This window comes from Bubalus bubalis, chromosome X (assembly GCF_019923935.1).
Source record: "Bubalus bubalis isolate 160015118507 breed Murrah chromosome X, NDDB_SH_1, whole genome shotgun sequence".
NCBI classification, from domain to species: Eukaryota; Metazoa; Chordata; class Mammalia; order Artiodactyla; family Bovidae; genus Bubalus; species Bubalus bubalis.
Window position 1 is genome coordinate 20,560,492 of NC_059181.1, and position 19,005 is coordinate 20,579,496.

General features: G+C 45.7%; 1 protein-coding gene across 1 annotated transcript in view; it reads left to right on the forward strand.

Annotated features, from left to right (window-relative positions):
* The first annotated feature begins 21 nt into the window (after window positions 1-21).
* Window positions 22-19,005, forward strand: part of SMS (spermine synthase) — a 50,425-nt gene continuing 31,441 nt past the window's right edge. Inside the window, exon 1 of the mRNA XM_025277152.2 lies at window positions 22-206. Within this exon, the coding sequence (XP_025132937.1) occupies window positions 158-206 (49 nt within the window). The 5' untranslated portion in view covers window positions 22-157. The remainder of the gene's footprint in view (window positions 207-19,005) is intronic.

Sequence of the window (19,005 nt, forward strand, 5' to 3'; positions counted from 1 at the left end):
CCGGCGCCCCGGGTGGCTCCCGGCGGCCCCTCCCACCTCCTACCCTCGGCCTCCCCGGCGCGGCGCACTCCCCGCCGGCCGCAGCCTGACACGCCGCGCGGCCCCCCCAGTCTCCCCGGCCGTCTCCCCCAGGCATGGCCCAGGGCCTCGCCTCACTATGGCAGCAGCACGGCACAGCACCCTCGACTTCATGCTCGGCGCCAAAGGTGAGGGCGCGCGCCCGCCACCTGCCCTGTCGCTCCCGCCGCCGAGCGGGCTGGGGCCGGCGGGGCCGGGCGGGGCGCGCGCCGCGGGCCGAACAATGCGGACGGCCGCGCGGCCCCGGCTCCGGCGCGGGCGTCTCCCCGGCTGCCGCGTGCACCGGCGCCCGCGCGGAGGCCGCGCTCCTCCTCCCGCCGCGCTCGGTCCCGGCAGGAGCGCGGGGCCCTGAGGGGCCGCGCCGGCTCCCTCCTCGACCCGGACCGAGCCGGCCTCCGGGGCCCGGGTCGTCCACCCGCGTCCCACGAGGGATCGGTCGTCCCCATCGGGGTCCCCTCGCGTCCCCCGCGCGGGATGAAGACTCCGGGGTGGGGGCGCGCGCGGGGGCCGACCCGCAGGACCGTTCCCCGTTCCCAGTTCCCTGAGGCGGGTGAATTCCCCGGGGGCAGGGGCTCCCCTCGTGGGAGCCGGCCTGGGGCAGGACCGCGCCGCGCTCGCAGAATTCTCAGACAACTGCGTAGGAGACAGATTCCCCCGGAAAGGAACGGGGCAGGGGAAAAGGAAACGATGATTATATTATTATTGGGCGGGGGTGGGGGGGTTGAGGTCCGAGCGCGGGAACTGTTAAGTCTCGGGATCAGGGAGGCTTCGAAGACCGCGAGCCGGCCAGAACAGAGGGCTGGGAAAGTCCGGACCGACTGCAGGAATCGTGGAGACGAAGGGTATTCTCCACGCCTTTTTCTGGTGCTTCTAACACGGGGTGGGGGGGGGGGAGGGGTAGGACTGCTGGTCTTTTTTTCTGGTGGCTTTTAAACCTGTGAGTGCCGCAGACTTGAATCTGCGCTTCCCGTCCGTCCCACTTGGAGGTCTCACCCAGGTCTTGCTTTTTCACTGTCTTCTTCCTTATTGGCTAGAGCCATCTTTTCTGTTACTGTTGAAAACATTACTTTCACACTTTCTCTCCCCCAGCGCCCCCCCCCTTTTTTTTAACTTCTGAGTACTCACTCAGCATTCTCCCAATGTAAATGTTTTCCAAAGGCATAAGATGAGAAGGAAAAAATAAGACTTTAGGGACAGAAGGAAGACCTACGTTTGCGTCGTGTCCTAACTGGCTCTGGTTGTGACTTTCTCAACCTTTCTGAGCCTTATGGTAACAATGGAGGACAGTGTACACTTCGTAGGGCTCCCCCGCCCCGGACTTTTCAATGGAGTTTCTGTAAAACACTGCAAGGTTGTTAAGTAGTATCAGGCTATTTGGGTGGTGGGGAAGTGACAAGGAGAAAAAAGCATTTCTTAGTTCGCTCCTTTCTGGTGTGGGGCTGGAGATGGCTGGGGAGAATCAGGAGATGAAATGGTGATTGCAGATAGCTAAAAAGGTTTTGTTGAGTAATTAGCCTGCTAGCTTTAGGGCTTAGTGAAGCTTCTAGCATACACAACTTAGAGGTGAGGAGAGTGAGGCTTGGGGAAAAAATAGTGGTTCAAGGTCACTAAGCTGCTAAGTTGAGTTTTTGGTGACAAGCATGTGTGAACACTCACCTGTTCTCATTGAACGTGGGTTTTCTAGGCTGTCAGGAGGGTAACGATGAGGTTGGAAGATTTGGCACTTCCCTCAATCTAAGTGCCCTTGCTTGAAGCCTTAAACACTTTTCAGCTTAATTCAGGCCGTTCCCAATGGCCTTCTGTGTTCCTTTGTAGAAGCCAGGGGAAAAACTAGAGAACTTGTACATTTGGGGCAGTCACTGGCTAGAGAGGGAGAGAGAACTCTGGACCTGCAGTTTGGAAGGGAGGAGGAGAAAGAAGCTGGCAGGTTCGAAGTTGGTGAGGTGTGGAAGTAGCATCTAAATAATTTAGTTGTGTGCAGAGAAAATTAAAAAAAAAAAAAGATTGAGGAGAATTCCCAGCCAGTTACTCTTAATTCCCGGATTCTTAATCTTCAAGATGAAAAAGTTTTGATGGCAAGATGAAGAAAGAGATACTAAGGGGACATGTGAGTATGCATCTGTGTTAGATCTTGAGTCCCTGCTGAACTGTTTCTGGAGAAGGAGAACCCTGATTCTTACTGTATTCCCCCATCACTTGATTTTGGGGGGAGGCTGGCCTTAGGTATCCACCCTTGTAAAATAAAGGGATCTGGCTAAACTAGGATCCAAGTTTTTGGTTCTCATTAAGGGGCACTTGGTGAGAAGTCTACCACCTGTGAGGTCTCCAAAAACATTTATTTTAATTGATAATAATGAGTCAAAAGACATTACCCTTGGCATGTGAGTATTGGATGTGACTCAAGGGTGAGTCAAATGCCTGTGGAGCCTGGAATCATGTTCTTTTTCCCGTTTGTCAGTAATCCTTCCTAGTGCTCCAGTTCCATGATGTGATTTTATTGGAATTAAACTTGAACCACTTAGTTATTTTACTATGTTGTGATTCTGTATAATATAGTTACCACTGCAAGCCAGCTAGTACCCAGCAGCCACTGGGCCATTGCAGCCAATTATAGGTTGGGCCTGGCTGTGCCTGTTTAGTTCTGGTTGATGAGGTAACTCAGGAAATGTTAATTGCTGCTGAAAAGAAAAAATCTCATCTTTGATCTTGTAAGTGAAGTATTTGACTGTGAAGACCCTTGAGCCTAGAAAACACTGTGATTTCTCAGCCTGAGGCTAACAAGAATAAACATGTCCCACATTGGTATAGCTTAAGCATCTCCAGGCAGGTGGAGAACCCGTGGTTTGTTTACATGAGGCAGCCAGCAAGTGTGCATTATAGGTAGAGGAGAGTGAGGTGCGCGTGACCTCTGCCTGCCCTGGCAAGGTAGCACTCTTCTTTTTCATGTCCATTTCATCCCCGGGCTGGGAGTATCTTTGGAAGCTGACCTTCATGGTCTGGGATACAGACCTGTTGGTTCTGATGCATCATAGATGTTTGAGAAGTACTGGTTAAATACAGTACCTGATTGGTGTTACGTTGAAGGTGGAAAGCTAAAGTCCACTAGAGGCAAACCAGGCACACATTTACCTTTAGAACGTGGAGAATGGGTCCTGAGTGGGGAAACGTGGCCAGTGCTATTGGGTCCGCCTTTTGGACCACTGATCTATAGTTGAGGTAGGGAAACAAAGTGACTTGTGTCATTCAAATGAACAAATTAGTTTCATAACAAAAATCTTATTTAATACATTAAGAACATGGATGTTCGCTGATGGCTTCATGGTTAGGATTCTGGGCTTTCACTGCCATGGCTTGGGTTCAGTCCCTGGTTGGGGCCTGAGAGCCTGCAAGCGGGTGCCACTGCCAAAAACAAACACAAAAACAACATAAGTCTCCTTGGGAATTAAGGGCTTAGCCAAAAAAGGTGTAGGATAGGGGTTCTTAAATCATATCGCCTTTAACCCTCATTGGGAAAGCCTGTGGAACGCTTCTCAGCATAAGAATTTTAAATGCATAAAATAACCCTTTAAAAAAAAAAAAAAAGAACATCTTCAAAATAAACCCTCTAATATGTGGCATAGTAAATAGTAACATATGCTTCTTTAGTAATGCATTAAAACATAGTCTAGCTTCGGGCCTCATAATTTCCATAATTTTGAAGTAGAGCCATGAAAATCGGTATTTCAGCTGTTATTTGATAAATAAGCAAAAACTGCGTTTCTGTTGTGACAACGGCCAGGTAGTTGGTAATGTGCAGTTTTACAAGCAGCAATGAATAAAATGTTAAGTTTCAGTTAGTGAAAATAAGGATGTATATTTTTCTCATCTATGTTCACAGAGCCCCTGATTTGTGTCTAGTGGCTCTTTGGGAGTCCGTCAACCCGTAGATCCTAGGAGCTAGAGAGAGGACTGGGACTGTCATTTCTCTATATTGTTCCTTTTGGGAGGAGGTTAGGACTTCCCTGGTAGCTCAAATGGTAAAGCGTCTGCCTACAATGCGGGAGACCTGGGTTCAGTCCCTGGGTCCGGGAGATCCTCTGGAGAAGAAAATGGCGCCCCACTCCAGTACTCTTGGCTGGAAAATCCTGTAGACGGAGGAGCATGGTAGGCTACAGTTCATGGGGTCGCAAAGAGTCGGACACAGCTGAGCGACTTCACTGCACTTCACTTCCACCGAGGCCAAAGCTATAAGCAAATGTCCCTGCTTCTTCAAAACATCTTTCTGAAAACATGAAAGCCAATGTTTACTAGTTGTCTCCTGGGCTAGGCTCTGCCCTAAGCTCAGAAGACATTATTTTATGTAATCCTCACAACAGCCCTATATGGTGGGTTCTCTTATCCCCATTTTAAAGGTGAACACATAAGCACATTGAAGTTTTTCTCTTAAGTGGGGTATCTGTGATTCAAAGCCCTGTCTCTCTGACTCCAAGGCCTTTTTGTTCATTGCACAACTGTGAAGCGTCTGAGTTAAGGCAGTGCTTCTCAGTGGCCATGTCCCCTGCTTCACCCTCCACCAATTTATCGCTGTTTCCTCAGCTTGGTGAGGTGCTGTCGGCATCCAGTCAGCCAAGGATGCTGCTCAACATACTACAGTGCACAGCATTGACAAGCCATCATGTCTGGTGCTGAGGTAGAGAAATCCCCAGTGTAAGTTCTAACCGAGTTGTGATCTGGGTGGCCAATCATTAGCAAAATTTCCCTAGTTCTTTTTGGAAGTCTCCATGGTGCCGGCAGGGTGGAGGATGGGCCTTACCTTCCCCTGAGGTTTGCACTGAGGTCCGTTAGCGCTTCGTACCCAGCAAAGCCTGTGGCTTCAGGTGACCCTTCCCTGAGTTCCTGAACCATAGACCTCTCCACCAAGCTCCTGTTCTTGCATGCGTTTACTGAGCTGCTTTCTGGTGGAAACATCATCTTTGTGTATTTTCAGTAGCTATTACTATAAGCATAAAACTTAAGCCAGTTTTTATTGCATCTGGCTTTTTTTGTTCTTTTGTTCAAGAGTAGAAAAAGCTTTCTCCCTTCCCCTTCGGCATTATCATTATCTTTGTCCCATTACACTTTATCCACCACCATGACACCACCCACACCCACACCCCTGCTTTAACAATGAAGCTTGGGGCGGCTGCTGAGTGGGGAAAAGGCATTCACAGGCCCCACGCTAGACTGACATGAATCACAGTCTTTGAGGGCTGGGTAGTACCTGGAATTTACATTTTTAACCAGCTTTCCTCCCAGCACTTCTGATGCTGATTAAGTATGAAAACCACCACACAGTAATAGGATCCTCATTAAAAACAAAAACCCCCTTGTACCAGAAACCATGCCCATCCACGTCTTTAAGTCCTGTGGATTGTACCTGCTACCCTCTCAAATTCCTTGCTCACTTTTCCCCTGGCTACTGTTCTTGGCCACAATCTCTCAACTTGTCTCCCTTGTTGGGGAAGGGCTCAGTCAACAGATCCCTGCCCCTTTTCCCATTTCAAAGCCTTCCTGTGACTTCTCATCACGCTACAGAATGACTTGAGAGTCCTTATCAGCAGGGTCCATGAAGGTCCATTTCTACCCATTCTGTATCCTCACCCAACACACACTTGAGTCTCACACTCCTTGTGTTTCCACATAGCACCTGGACTTAGAATTAATTTTCTAACAGCCCCAGGGAAGGTATTTTTTTGTGTTACGTAGGTATTCTCTCATACCTTAATTGTCTTTGAAAATGTTTTCTAGTCTGCCTGGGGAGGTCCCTCCTTGGAGTCAGCCTACGTTTGGCATGCTCTTCGCTCCCAACTCTGCAAGCCTCTTAATAGCTCTGATCGTGCTCTATTTGACCCCAGGCTGAATAATTGCACATTGCTCGGAATTCATCTTGTGAGCTTGCCATTTAAAAATTGTGTAAACCTTAATGGTTTTTTCAAGTAGTTCTGAAACTATACCCGTATCTTTAAGCCTGTAGAGGTAGCATATGGTAAAATTGTTAATACTTTTGCTTTATATCAAAAATCCTCACCTAGTTCTTACTTGGTAGTTCTCTAGTTGTTTTAGATGCTTTGGAAAGGATGATAGCTGTTTAAGAAATTGACTCTATAATCCAGGTATTAGGAATAATCCCCACCCCAGCTAACAAGAGGTATTTTTTTCAAGTAATCTGAAGCTCTGCAGGTGATGGTTTCTTAAAAAGTGTTTTCCAGTTTAATAACCAACTGGTAGATGGTTTGTCTTGTGGGTTTTTTGTTTTATTTTTGTGGGGGAGAGCTGGTTTCATTTTGCAGTGGAGGAGTTAGCAGTTTGGAATGTTCTTTGTCTCCTATTTTTTTTTTTTTTTTGGTTGCCCTATGCAGCATGCGGGGTCTTAGTTTCCTGACCGGCGATCAAACCCCCACTCCCTGCAGGGTCTTAAGCATTGGCCCTGGAAGTGCAGGGTCTTAAGCATTGGCCTGCCGGGGAAGTCTCTCTTTGTATCCTCTTAATTGTATAATGTAAATGGTTTTATTTGAAGGCCTTCCCTACCTTCTTGGGAGGTAGACTGAAGTGCTGTGGTCTCTCAAAACTTTGAAAAGTTAGAGCGTTTGGTGTTGAACTTGGGACCATGGAAAGATTTGTAATTATGGACTTTGTAATTTGAATCGAGACCACCGTGGTTATAGTAACCCTTGGCAGGTAAGGATTAGTTTGCAAGTTACTGGATTGTGGTTGAGCATCTGTTTAGAAACGTGTTCAAGAAAGCTATTATTGAGTTTAGTTTTTGGAGTCACGCATATTCTGGGCATTTTAATCCACCATTTCTCTGCAGTTGTAACCTAAACCTGCTGGTGTGCGCTGTGGCTCCAACCACCATTTCATGGTAGTTTAATTACAGGCTCAGTTCTTTTGAAAAGTCGGGAAACCTCCTCAATTGAATTCTGCAAACCAAGTATGTAAACCATTGCACAAATGCTCTTTTAAACCCTTACAGCTAGGCACTTTTCCAGACCCCGGGAAAAGACAACTCTGCAGCCCTAAGTTGTGGTGGGCTTGCATTTCGTTAAACTGACGATGTCGCTTATGTTCTGGAAAGCGCCCCTGCACTAGTGGCTGTACTTGTGATGAAAGATATTTATGCACTAAGTTGCAGAGTCAAAAGGAGCTGGTGAGACCCAGTAGCAAATTCTGGGATCCTGAGCTGACTTGACCCTTTGGGTAGTTTCCCATGTACCTTAATTTCACCCTTTGCATAAAGGCACCAGTGATAACAGGATCCCACACATTGTGTTGTTGGGTGGGATGTCCAATAAAATATTTGGAAGAGTGTCAAGCGATACATAAAACACTTTACACTAATTGCAATACTTAGCGCTGAGCATTTTGAAATTCTGCCAGTGGGTAAAGATGATCAGTTATAAAGAGGTGTGAATTTCACTTACTGAAAGATAAGGAAAGTTTTGCTGCCAAAAAAAGAGGCAGAAAATAAAGGGTTGGCATGTGATTTGAAGGTTGCTCTGCTTAAAGGACCACTCTAACTTACTAAAGCAGAAGTTTAAGATGACATTTTGATTTTTAAGATAACACTTCCATGGGTTTCTGTTGCATGACTCTCTTTTCCCCTGGAGTGGAAATTTCTCCTGTGAGACTCCTGAGCAGTTTCTAGGCTACTGTTATTTTTAACACCGAATGCAGATTACAGTGGTCAAGCAGTACTGATAGGATAACGGGCATTCTGAATTTCTAGAAAATATTAGAAGAGATCTCAAACTGGGTTCAACATGGAGCCCTTTCTTTTTTTTTATTGAGGTGCATTGTATTCGTTGCAGGTGTACAGCATCATAATTCAATATGTGTATATATTGCAAAATGATCACTGCAGTAAGTCTAGTTAACATCTGGCACCATACATAATTTGAAAATTATTTTTTCCTCTGGTGAGAACTTTAACATCTCAGTAACTTGCAAATATGCAGTATGGTGTTAACTATAGTCACCGATGTGTAGTCACCGTGCCGTGTATTACATCCTGTGACTGACTTATGGGACCCCTTTTCTTAGAACCAGTGCTGTGGATCACACTTGGGAAAACAGTAGGGGTTTAACACTGAATTTTTGAACTGTTTAATGCTGTAGCTAAGTGGCCCTGTTAGTTCTGGGGTTGTAGGAAGTCGTGGGCCTGTCAGTCCAAGTGTTTGATGTTCCTAAATGGGATCTGTCTAGGTTGGAGAGGAAAAGAGCTTAACACCAGTTTTTCTCTTTGGAATATGATAGGTCATTTAAAAAGAAAGCATTTTGCGGATGTTAAATTGTTAATAGAGTTCGCATGCATATTTTTTTTCTTTGCATAGAGGGTGTGGCTTTCCTTGAAGAAATTGCAGAAGCTGTTCAAGTATTGGTTTATACATTTGTCTTTTTAGGTGTTTTCGTTTTAAGTTATGTGCTTATTTTAGACTACCTACAGGGTGTAGGGAAATGGGGAAAAACCCAGATCTCTCATCTTATGACAAGTAGATGACCACTGTTGATGTGTTGGTATGTGAGACAAATGGCTTATTCTTGGCCCATATATAACTAAAGGAGACAAAACTGTGCTGAGATTAAAAGCACTGGATCTTTGGAGCCCAGTTGCTTGACTTTGGAGCCTAGCTTTACCACTTATTAGCTTGGTCACCGTGAGTACATCTTGATGCCTTGGCCTTACTGAGCTGGCTGCACTTTCAGTACTTAGCAGACATTCTTGCCTCCTTACTGATAGCATTCTGTCCATTAACGTTAAGTACGATGCTGGTTGTAGGTTTTTTGTAGATATTATCAAGTTGTGGACATGCCCCTCTGTTCTTATTTCCTGGGAGCTTTTATTTTGAATGGGTGTTGAAGTATATCAAATACTTTTCCTCATCAATTAATACCATGTGTTTTTATTTTCTTCCCTAGTTTATTAATACGGTACATCAGATTGATTTTTTTTTTTTTAAGTATTGAACTTGTATACCTGGAGTAAATCACATTTGGTCATGGTACATAATAATTTTCCTGTATTGCTAAATTAATTAAGGATTTAAAGAATTTGTTAAAGATTTTTGTGTTTCTGTTCATGAGGGGTATTGGTCTGGTCTGTAGGTTTCTCTTTTGGGGCTAACTTTGTCTTGTTTTGCTGTTAGGATAATGGCTTCATAAAATGAATTTGGAAGTGTTCTCTCCTTTTTTATTTTCTGTAAGAGATTATGTAGAATTGGTGTTTAATTCTTTAAATGTGTGGTAGAATTCTCTAGTGAAACTATCTGGGCCTCAAGATTTCTTTTATTTGGAATTTTAAAATTTCAAGTTCAATTTCCTTAAGTTATAGGGCTGTTCAGATTACCTGTTACATATTGGCGGGTTGTGGTTTGTGTTTTTGAGGAACTAGTTCATTTCCTTAAATTGTCAAATTGATGTGTATACAGTTGTTTGTAGGATTCCCTTATTATCCTTCTGGTGTTTGCAGCATTTAGAATGCTAGTTCTTTGGTTCCTAATACTGGTAATCTGTATCTTTTTTTTTTTTCATCAGTCTTGCTAGAGTTTGTCACTTTTATTGACCTTTTCAAAGAAACAGTTTTTGGCTTCACTGATTTCTCTATAGTTTTTTGCTTTCAGTTTCATCGATTTCTGCTGTTATCCTGTTCCCTTCCTCTGCTTGCTTTGGGTTTTTTATTTATTTTTAACTGAAGGATAATCACAATATTGTGTTGGTTTCTGCCATACGTCAACATGGTTGCTTTGGGTTTATTTTTCGCATTTTCTAAGTTCTTGAAGTGGGAGCATAGCTTCGTGGGTTGAGACTTTAAAATGAAGGCTGGTACTTTAAAATACTCTTAACTCTCTAGTGTGAGGCTATTCCTATTAGTTACTAATGTAACTTTTATGTATTCCTTAAAATGCAGGGTTCTTAGTTATGTAGGTTATTAGCTGTTATTTTTTTCCATATTTAGTAAGTTGCTAAGTTAAATGTAGAAAATGTTCCTTGGATTATTCCAGTCTCGAACTCTAGAATGTCACTTCTGAAAATTCAGCTTGTTGAATTACAGCTGAGCATCTGTGCTTGTTGTTTAAGAATTTAGAGTTGGAAAAGATCTCAGACTTGGGGTCAGCAAACTGAGGCCCTTGGACCAAATCCTGCCCTTCTGGCATCTTTTTGTACCGTCCTCCAGCTAAGAATGATTTCTGCCTTTTTACATTTTTTTTTTTTTTTAATTTCCAGCAATGCTGCAGAGGCTTATGGGATCTTAGTTCCCAAACCAGGGATTGAACCCAGGCCTTTGGCAGTGAAAGTGCCTAGTCCTAACCACTGGACTACCAGGGAGTTCCCTCTGCCTTTTTAAAGGGCAGTAATTCAGTTGCATACAAACGATTGTGACAGGACCCGGCTCAGCCTGCGAAGCCTGTTGTCATTCCTGTGTGGCTCTTCACAAAGCAAGCCTGCTCACCGCTGCCTTTAGATATATAAGCCAGCTTCAGAGCCGTCTGGAAAATGTGCAGGTACAGGTCCCAGGTGCCTCGCCATCTGTCGTAGCACATGCCCCCTCCCTGTGCCCTCAGTCTTTGTTGCTGTGCCACTCTCCAGCCGCACTCACTTTGCAGGCACCTCCTGGGCCCTTCTGAGGTGGGCAGACTTGGGTGTCGACTTGGCTGAGTCTGGCCTAGCCAAAGCCAGAGCAAGGGAGGGTGCCTGGGCTGCCTCGGGGCATTTCTGACATGAATGTGATTTTTGACATCCAAGTTCACAAAGTCCAAACTGCTTTATCTCCGGAAATCGCATTTCATGGTTGATTTGCAGCCTAGCATAAAAACTCTGGCAGAAACCGTAGCATTTTTTATAGCAACATACATGTTTTTCATAATAGGTCTGAGCTGGGACAGAGCCTGCCCACCTAAAAATAGTGGGAGGAAAGCTGGATATTCATATTGTTTAAGTGATTGGAAAACTTATTTCATCCTTCCTGGACTTAAAAAAAAAAAGTCCTATCTTTTCTACTTTGGGAAAGAAATCTTGGTCTCCTTCAGAGTGGAGCCGAAGGCCGTGCCTCCTTGGGTCAGCCTGTCGTGTGCCCTCCCCCTGCCGCTCCGGGAGATAGGGGGAGGTGGCAGGTGGTGGCTGGAGCTCTCTCCATGCCCCGCGGCAGACAGCAGTGTTGAACTAAAGTATCATAGGAGCAGTCGGTCCTCCTGGGCCAGGCGCCTCAGGTCTTCTGTCCTCCAGCCCCAGACCCTGTCCTTCCCCTCTTGCTACCTGCTTGTCCTTTTGGGGATGCTGCTGGGCCTGCTTTAGCTCCCTTGAACGTCCCCTTCCTGTCTGTCAGGGTGAGCCTGACCCTCCGAGAGGGTTTACTGTGCCCGTGACCTCTTCTCCGTGTCCTCTGATCTGGTGATCTTCCCTTATTCTCCTCCACACCTCCAGGCCGGTTGCCTTCTTTCTCCCCTGAAAGCCAGGGCCATGGCATTTCTCCAGAGGCTCCCAGGAGAGGGCAAGCGGCTTGATGTTCAGCGCCTTGTGGCCACGAACGAAAAGTATCAGCTCCCCCACCACCAAAAGAAAGCCAGGCTTTTGCCTAGTCTCCCTTTTCTTTGCTTCATTTTATAAATCTTGGTTTTAGCCTCCCACGTGGGTAAGTCAGGATGTGAGGATGGGAGAGTCTGAGCCACATGCCACCTCTGGGGCAGGAGGTTCCCCCCTGCCTTTGCCCACTGAGGCTTGTGGGTGGTGGCTGTACTTTGAAAAGTCTCCTAGTCTTCAGGAAAATGGCCGTACCAGGAAGAAGAGCTACACTATGGTATTAATATTAGTGTTCTGGTTCCAGAGTGTAGAGGGATGACAGTTGTGTCTCATAGATTACTCTTTTTTAAATCCTCCTCTAGTTTCTTAAGGAGATTGTTTCTAAGTTGCTCTTATTTTAAAGTAGAGCCAGGCTCCTGCCACCTCCCCAGTAGGTGTTGGGGGCCCACATGACTGTGGGAAATGCCCTTTTCACTGCTCCTGCGGTGGGAAAGGGGAGGCCGGGTGGCGAAGCAATTAGCAATGTGTTGACAGTATCCTGAGTGCACCACAGTGTGACTTTTAAGAAATAGTCATTGTGGCTGGTACTGTAAACAGTCCCATATGGTTTTCCTTAACATACGTTTGCATGAAAAGAGCTAGGGTGTTATTTCTGTGTTGTATGGCTGTCAATTCAACTTCAATAGGTCCTTTGCTTTCTGTCTTGAGTAATTTTTTCCTGATTTAGTTTTTCTTCTCTGTGCATATCAGAAACTGTGCTCTGAAAATATGCCCAAAGTGTTGATGTCATTGTCCCTTTTAGAATTCTGCAGCCCCACCCTGATGCTGGGATTTATTTATTTATTTTTTTATTGAGGCAGTTGTAATTGACATAACATTTCAGGTAATGGTTCAATAAGTGGAAATATTGCAAAATGATGGCCCAGTGTCTGCTTAACATCCGTAAGCACACGTAATTACAAATTATTTCCCTTGTGATGAGAACTTTTCAGGTCCACTCTCCCAGCAGCTTTCAAATATACAATACAGTATTCATGACTAGCTGCAATGCTGTGATCGCACCCAAGGCACTGACATGGGCTGCAGACATGTGTTAGTGGCAGGAAACCGTCTCCAAGGCCTCAGACAGCATCTACATGAGGCAGCCCTTCAAACACATGCTAAATGATGAGGGTGGTGATTGGTGGGGATGGGTACAGAAGACCACCCCTTGCGACCCCTTTGAACTGGTACCTGTTTTTTTTTTTTTTTTCTTTGGCTGAGTGGCTTGCAGGATTTTCATTCCCTGACCAGGGATTGATCCGGCACCCCCTGTAGTGGAAGCTTGAAGTCTTAACCACTGGACCAGCGAAGTCTCTGGGGCCTGTCTTATGGTTGATTGAAGGGTAGAGACTGGCTTCTGGAAGTTTGTTGCCTTGATTACCCCCAGTAACTGAGAGTATAAAAGTGCCGTTTGTTTGTTTGAATGTTTTTGGACCACTTTGCTGAGAGATATGACTCATACAGTTGCTTAATTAAAGTTCAGTGGTTTTTATTATATTCCAAGTTGTGCGACCATAACCACAATTTTAGAACATGCTTGTCACTCCAGGAAGAAACCCTATGCCCCTTGGCCATCACTCCATTCATTCCTTCTAGATCCCTATATCCCAGGGCCTGGCAGCCACTAATTTGCTTTTTGTCTCTAGGGATTTGCTTTCACTGGCCATTTCATATAAATGGAATCATACAATGTGTGGTCCTTTGTGCCTGGCCTCTTCTGCTTAGCGTGTGTTGTAGCTTATGTCAATATCACATTCCTTCTGTGGCAAAATAATTGTCCATGGGGTAGATAGTATCACACTTTGCTTATTCATTTATAACTTGATGGGCTGTTGGGTGTTTTCACTTTTTGACTGTGAGTCATGCTGCTTTGAACATTCCTGTTGGCGTGGGTTTTGTGTGATGAGATTAATCATCCTGCAGCTGTTATAAACGGGGACTATATGACCAAGTTGTCGAACCTAAGACAGACTGAGGAAGCACCTGCTTGACCTTCACTTTAATCCCTGGAAATGAATTAGGCTTTTGAATGTCTGAGAAGTCTTCTGATACACAGACCTGTTGTTAAAATTAAATTTTTAAAAAATATAATTTTAAATTTAAGTGTGTTTTTGATAAACTATGAAGACATCTGTTTATCATTTAATTTTAGTAATGTGGCCTTGTTGCTTCTGCCTCACAATATTCTTTTTTAAAAAATCTAGCATATTCAGTGTGCGTTCAAAGGATGTTGTTCTTGAACCCTTAGGCTGTCAGCTGGGGTGGAACGGGGCCCATGAGGAATGCTTATGCTGTTTTGTTGTTCTCAGAGTGGTTATGCCAGTGGGGTTGGTAACTCTGGAAGATTTTTTTTAAACATGATATATTTTACATAGAGTACACTTTAGCGTACAGTTCTGAGTTGTGACCAGAGCATATGGTCCTGTAAACACACCACTGTGAAGATGAGGATACCTGAGAGGACTTTTAAAGCAGGTACTCGACTGCTTTCCAACTGTATTCGGAGTCCCTTTTCCTTTGCTTCCTCTTTTAAGGGTCTGTCAAGAAGACCAGAAAGTTGGTAAACTGCACAAGCCAAGCCTGGCTCTTAGGTTCTCTGACACATCAGAGTCTCGGGTTGGGGGGAAAGGATACCTGCCTTTATGCTTCCTCTTGTGGGGAGCTGCAAACAGATCTGCCAACAGCTTCAGGGCCATCCTCCCACAGAGGGAGTGCAGATGTCTGAAAAGAGGAGGCGGGAGTAGGGGTGGGCTCTCTGACCTGGATGTGTGTGGAGGAGGTTGATCAGAGGGCGCCTGGTACCAAGTATCAGGGAGGGCAGGGAGCTCTGGAAATTCCAGAGTCTGGGGAGTGGGAGGTGGAAAGGAAGGAGGCTGGGTTTGGGGCCTCACCTCTTGGGCATGGTGCAACCATGGAAATAATTAACAACCTCTTGGAGCTTAAATTACTCAAGCTTCGTGGGAGAGACCTAGGAGACAATAAAGTTGGGGGGTGGGATGGTCCTGATTTTTATAAGCCAGGTGCTGCTTAAATGTGGGCGAGCAGAAAGGAACGCAGCCTAATTATGCAGAGGGGACTAGTGGGATTGTGGCAGGGTGGTGGCCCCACAGAGGCAGAGACTGGGTGTTGTGTAGCTTAAAGCCCTCACACCTGAGGTCCAGAATTTTCTTAGTTGAAGTATTTGAAGTCAGAAAAGACTTAAAGGTGCAAGTCACGGTCATGGGGTAGAGTCCAGAGTTTTTCTGAACATGTGAGAATTGCTTATTTTCTGAGGCCAGCCTCTCTAATGGAATTCACTTAGTTAAGGAGGTTACTGTATCTCAGCCTCTTAAAGCTGAAGAAGTAGAAATCTAACCAGAGCATATTTCCCTGCCTTTTTGCCAGGGCACCAAGTGTCACAGGATTTCATTGGCAGGACCCTCTCTTCTATTTGGGCTAGTAAGCTTGGCTGATGTAAGTACATGGCTGATGTACTTAACTTACGTCCACAGGGCCGCCCACCTTATGGATCAATGATTAAATGGCAGTGCCTGATTTTGAGGGATCGAACATTGGTGCAGGCTCCTTATAGGGACCCTATAAACAGTCGTCTCCTTTTTTAACATTTGAAGAAATGAGGTGTGTAAGTGAGGGCTGTCCTGACCAGTGAGTTTGAGTGGTGCAGAGAGGCTCTGGTGGGGGATTCGGGGGAGAAGTTGGGGGGGGGGTCTCTTTAGGCAATCTTAAGTGGCACGGTTATTAACCATTGGTGGGAAGGAGTAGGGAAGTCTGAGCCGGGTTTTGATTCCAGACTTGAGATCAGGACAGTGTGGTGAGCATTAGGGCGGGAAGAAGGTTCCAGCTGTATATACAGATTTGGGATTCGGCCAGGGTAAGAGGAGTGAGGTTCATTCTCCTGAGAGAGGCCTATAAATGGGTCTCTGGGACAAAATGAGGCAGGGAGATGAAACCTTGTCTTCCCTGGCCTTCTTTTGATAGTGGTGTATTTAATTTGGACCAGACCTCCAAGTTGATTCCTCTTAAGTTCTTGTTGAATAGACACAGACAAAGTGGGCAGTGGTCTGGAAATGAGGACATTGAGTTGCCCGTTGGACAAAGGACACATTTTGCCCTGGGACAGGTCACTGTGTTGCTGAGCACTGTGGAAGGCTCAGTCTGAGTGCTTCGCTAGTTAAACGTCATTCTTGCTTGGGCAGAGTTTTCTAAGAACTTGTGCCAAACAACATTTTTATTAGCCTAGTTTGGATTACCATGTCGACTTGAATCCGGTGTGCTTATATTTCTTTTATCATTGAATCTATTTTCACATTTTCTGATTTGTAGGCATTTATTACATTGCTGTCTTGTATTCCCAAATTTGGGTAATCATTCACATCATATTTTCAACCCAAGTTGAGTAACTCTGTTACAGCAAGTACATTTTGTTTGGTCATGTTACATGTTCCTTACTAGACAGGCACAGAGGTTGAGATTGGATAATTAATCACAGAGCAGTGGCTCTAGCTATAACCTGTGGCTATAGCTAGCAGGGACTTTGGACTTTTTTCAGGCCCCCTGTTATATTTCTATCGATATAACCTTTTGGTGACTTGAGTGTGGTTAGTTTGGAGATAGTGGGGAGTTTGGTTTTCTTTCTTGTATTTAGTGGTTTAGATCAGTGGTTCTCAAACATGGCTGCACATTGGAACTTCCCAGGGAGCTTTAAAAATGTGATGCCTGGGTCCCACCCTCAAAGTTTTCTATAACTGGTGTAGGATGTGGTATCAGAAGTTTTATAATTCCCCAGGTGGTTATAATGTGCAGCTAGGATCATGAAAACGACTGGTCTGGGTGTTCCAACAAGATACAAAAATAGGATGATTAATTTAACCAGATGAATTTTTCATTTGACTCACAAAACATTTATTGAGCACTTGGGATCAAGATGACCAAGAAGGCCACCTCGTTAAGGCTTTTGGAACTCATTTCTTTGACTTCGCTCTGGAAAAGAGATCCTAGGTAGGTGTTTCAGCTCAAGTTCTGCTTTCTGGAGTCTTCTCCAAGGGCTGGGAGCAGATTGGCTGACAAGGGAGCCCCCAGGTCTGGAGGAAGGTGAATATGACATGAGGTGAACAGTGGACAAAATGGTGTGATCCCTGTGTCCCTGGCAAGGCTGGCACACTCGATGGCCACAGGAGCTAGGCGGCGGCGACCGCCAGAAAGGTCATTCAGACCTAGGATATTTCTACTGAATTGGGAAATAAGCCCACAGTATAGAAATACAAGAACACTAAATTGGATCTCTTTTGTAATGTGTTTTCTTCAATTTGCAACCTGGCTGGAGGTTAGCCCCCTCTGCCTTTCTGTTAGGATGGTCGCCACGCTGGGCTTGGCTAGCAGTCAAGGGCTTTGTGTGTACCAGACAAAGACACCCCCTTTTCCTACCCAAGGGATAGTGTATGCTCCAGCTCAGCCCCAGGGCTCTTGTTCAGCACACAGCCTGGCCAGTGACCTGCGGGGTGGCCCTGCCGGCGCGGCCCCCTCCACCATCATGGGGGGTTTGTGTTCAGTTGTGGAATGTGCCAACTGAACTTGGGCCCGAGGCCATTTACAGGGAGTGATGATTTGTTTTATACACTTTCAAAACAGAAAACATCTGTTCTGGCCAAGGAGGGATTGAATAATTGCATAGTGGCTTTCCTAGTCACAGTTCAAGTACTGCCGGGCGCACTTGTCTTCACCGCCCCACAGCTTGGTCACTTCCACGGTGGCCTGACCCCCACCCCTGGCTTCTCAAACCCAAAAAGAACAAGATCACATGTTTGCATCAAGATTGACATTGAAATTTTTTTTTCCCAGGGGCCAAATTCAGTCTTAAAACCATGGTTCTGGGGGATAAAATTCAAGCTTCCTCCTTTTAACTTCCTGAAACCACTTTCAGAATAGCAAAGCCAGCTAGATTATTTTTTGTCAAATGAGTTTCCCGAACACAGAGTTTTGCTGGGAATGAGGGAGCCTTACATGGAACAGGAGGTCGCCTCTCGCGTCGGGCAGTGCTTGTGCTCGGGTGGGGCAGTGGTGTGGACGCCCCTCCAGGGGTCCCTTCCTGATGTGGGACACAAGGCCCCTTCCTGAAGAGGCCTCAGGTCGTTTGGCTGAGCACAGGGCTCGGCTGCCCCCACACTCCCTGACCCGACCCTGGGCCCCATGGCCTGCCAGGCGGCACCATCTGAAAGCAGGGGGCCCCTCCCTTTGGGGTGAACTCCTGTTGGTATTTTTATGAGGGGTTTGAAGTCCCTTTGCTGTGCCCACTTGCTCCTCTCACACTTGGTGGTATCGTACAGGTTTGTGGGCGGGGAATGCTTGTCTCTACCCACACGCGGCGTGCTATCTAGGCATACACACAGCCTGTCGTTCAGTTTTGTTCTAAATGTTGTCTGTGAGGTTGGGCGGTGCTACCCTAATTGCTCTGTGTTTGGAAATGGAGAAGATGAACAAAATCACTCCTTCACTGCCATCTCTGCTACTGCATTTGCTTTTGTTTTTTTTAAGCAAAGTTAAAATCTATGTTTTGGTGGGTGTATTAGTCAGCCAGGGCTGTTGTAACAAAGTACTACAAACTGGTGCCTTCAAGCTAAAGAAGCCTATTCTCTCCCAGTTTTGGAGGCTGGAGTCTGAAAGCAGAGCATCAGCAGGGCCACGCTCCCCTAAGGGGTCTAGGGGCAAGTCCTCACTGGCCTCTTCCAACTTCTGGTGGCTCTGCATTCTTGGCTGGTGGCCATCACATGCCAGCCTCTCCCTGTCTTCACCTGCTCCTGCTCCTCCTTCCTGTGTCTTCCAGGCTTCAGTCTCTGATAACTTACTGGAATTAGGACCTACCTGGATACTCTAAGATCTTTAACTACTACATCTGCAAAAACCCTTTTCCAGATCAGGTTGCATTCCCAAGTTCTGAGGTTTAAAATGTGGCCATATATTTTGTGGGGGGGTCACTCTTCTACCCTCAACAGTGGGAATAGATGAAATCATCTGGTTTTCAAACGCCAGTTAACTTACATGTTAAAAAATGTCTGCATAGGCCAGAATAAGACATATCTGCTGCCCAGGGTGGGCTCTGAACCTAGTTTGTAGCCTTCATTCTTACTGTGCACTGGAAGGTTCCAGATGTCACTGGAGACCAACTCTGTGTAGATTGAAGGAATTCTTCCAGTCCATTTTGGCACTCCTTAGTTTATGGAAGGAATTCTAGTGTAATTTTCTTGTGAAACCACACTGCGGTCAACTGTGGATCTTCTGTTTTTTTTTTTTTTTTTTTTTTTCTTTTTCTTTTTGCCCTTGGTTTAAGTCACAGGGGTGCTTTGTTTTGACGCTTCT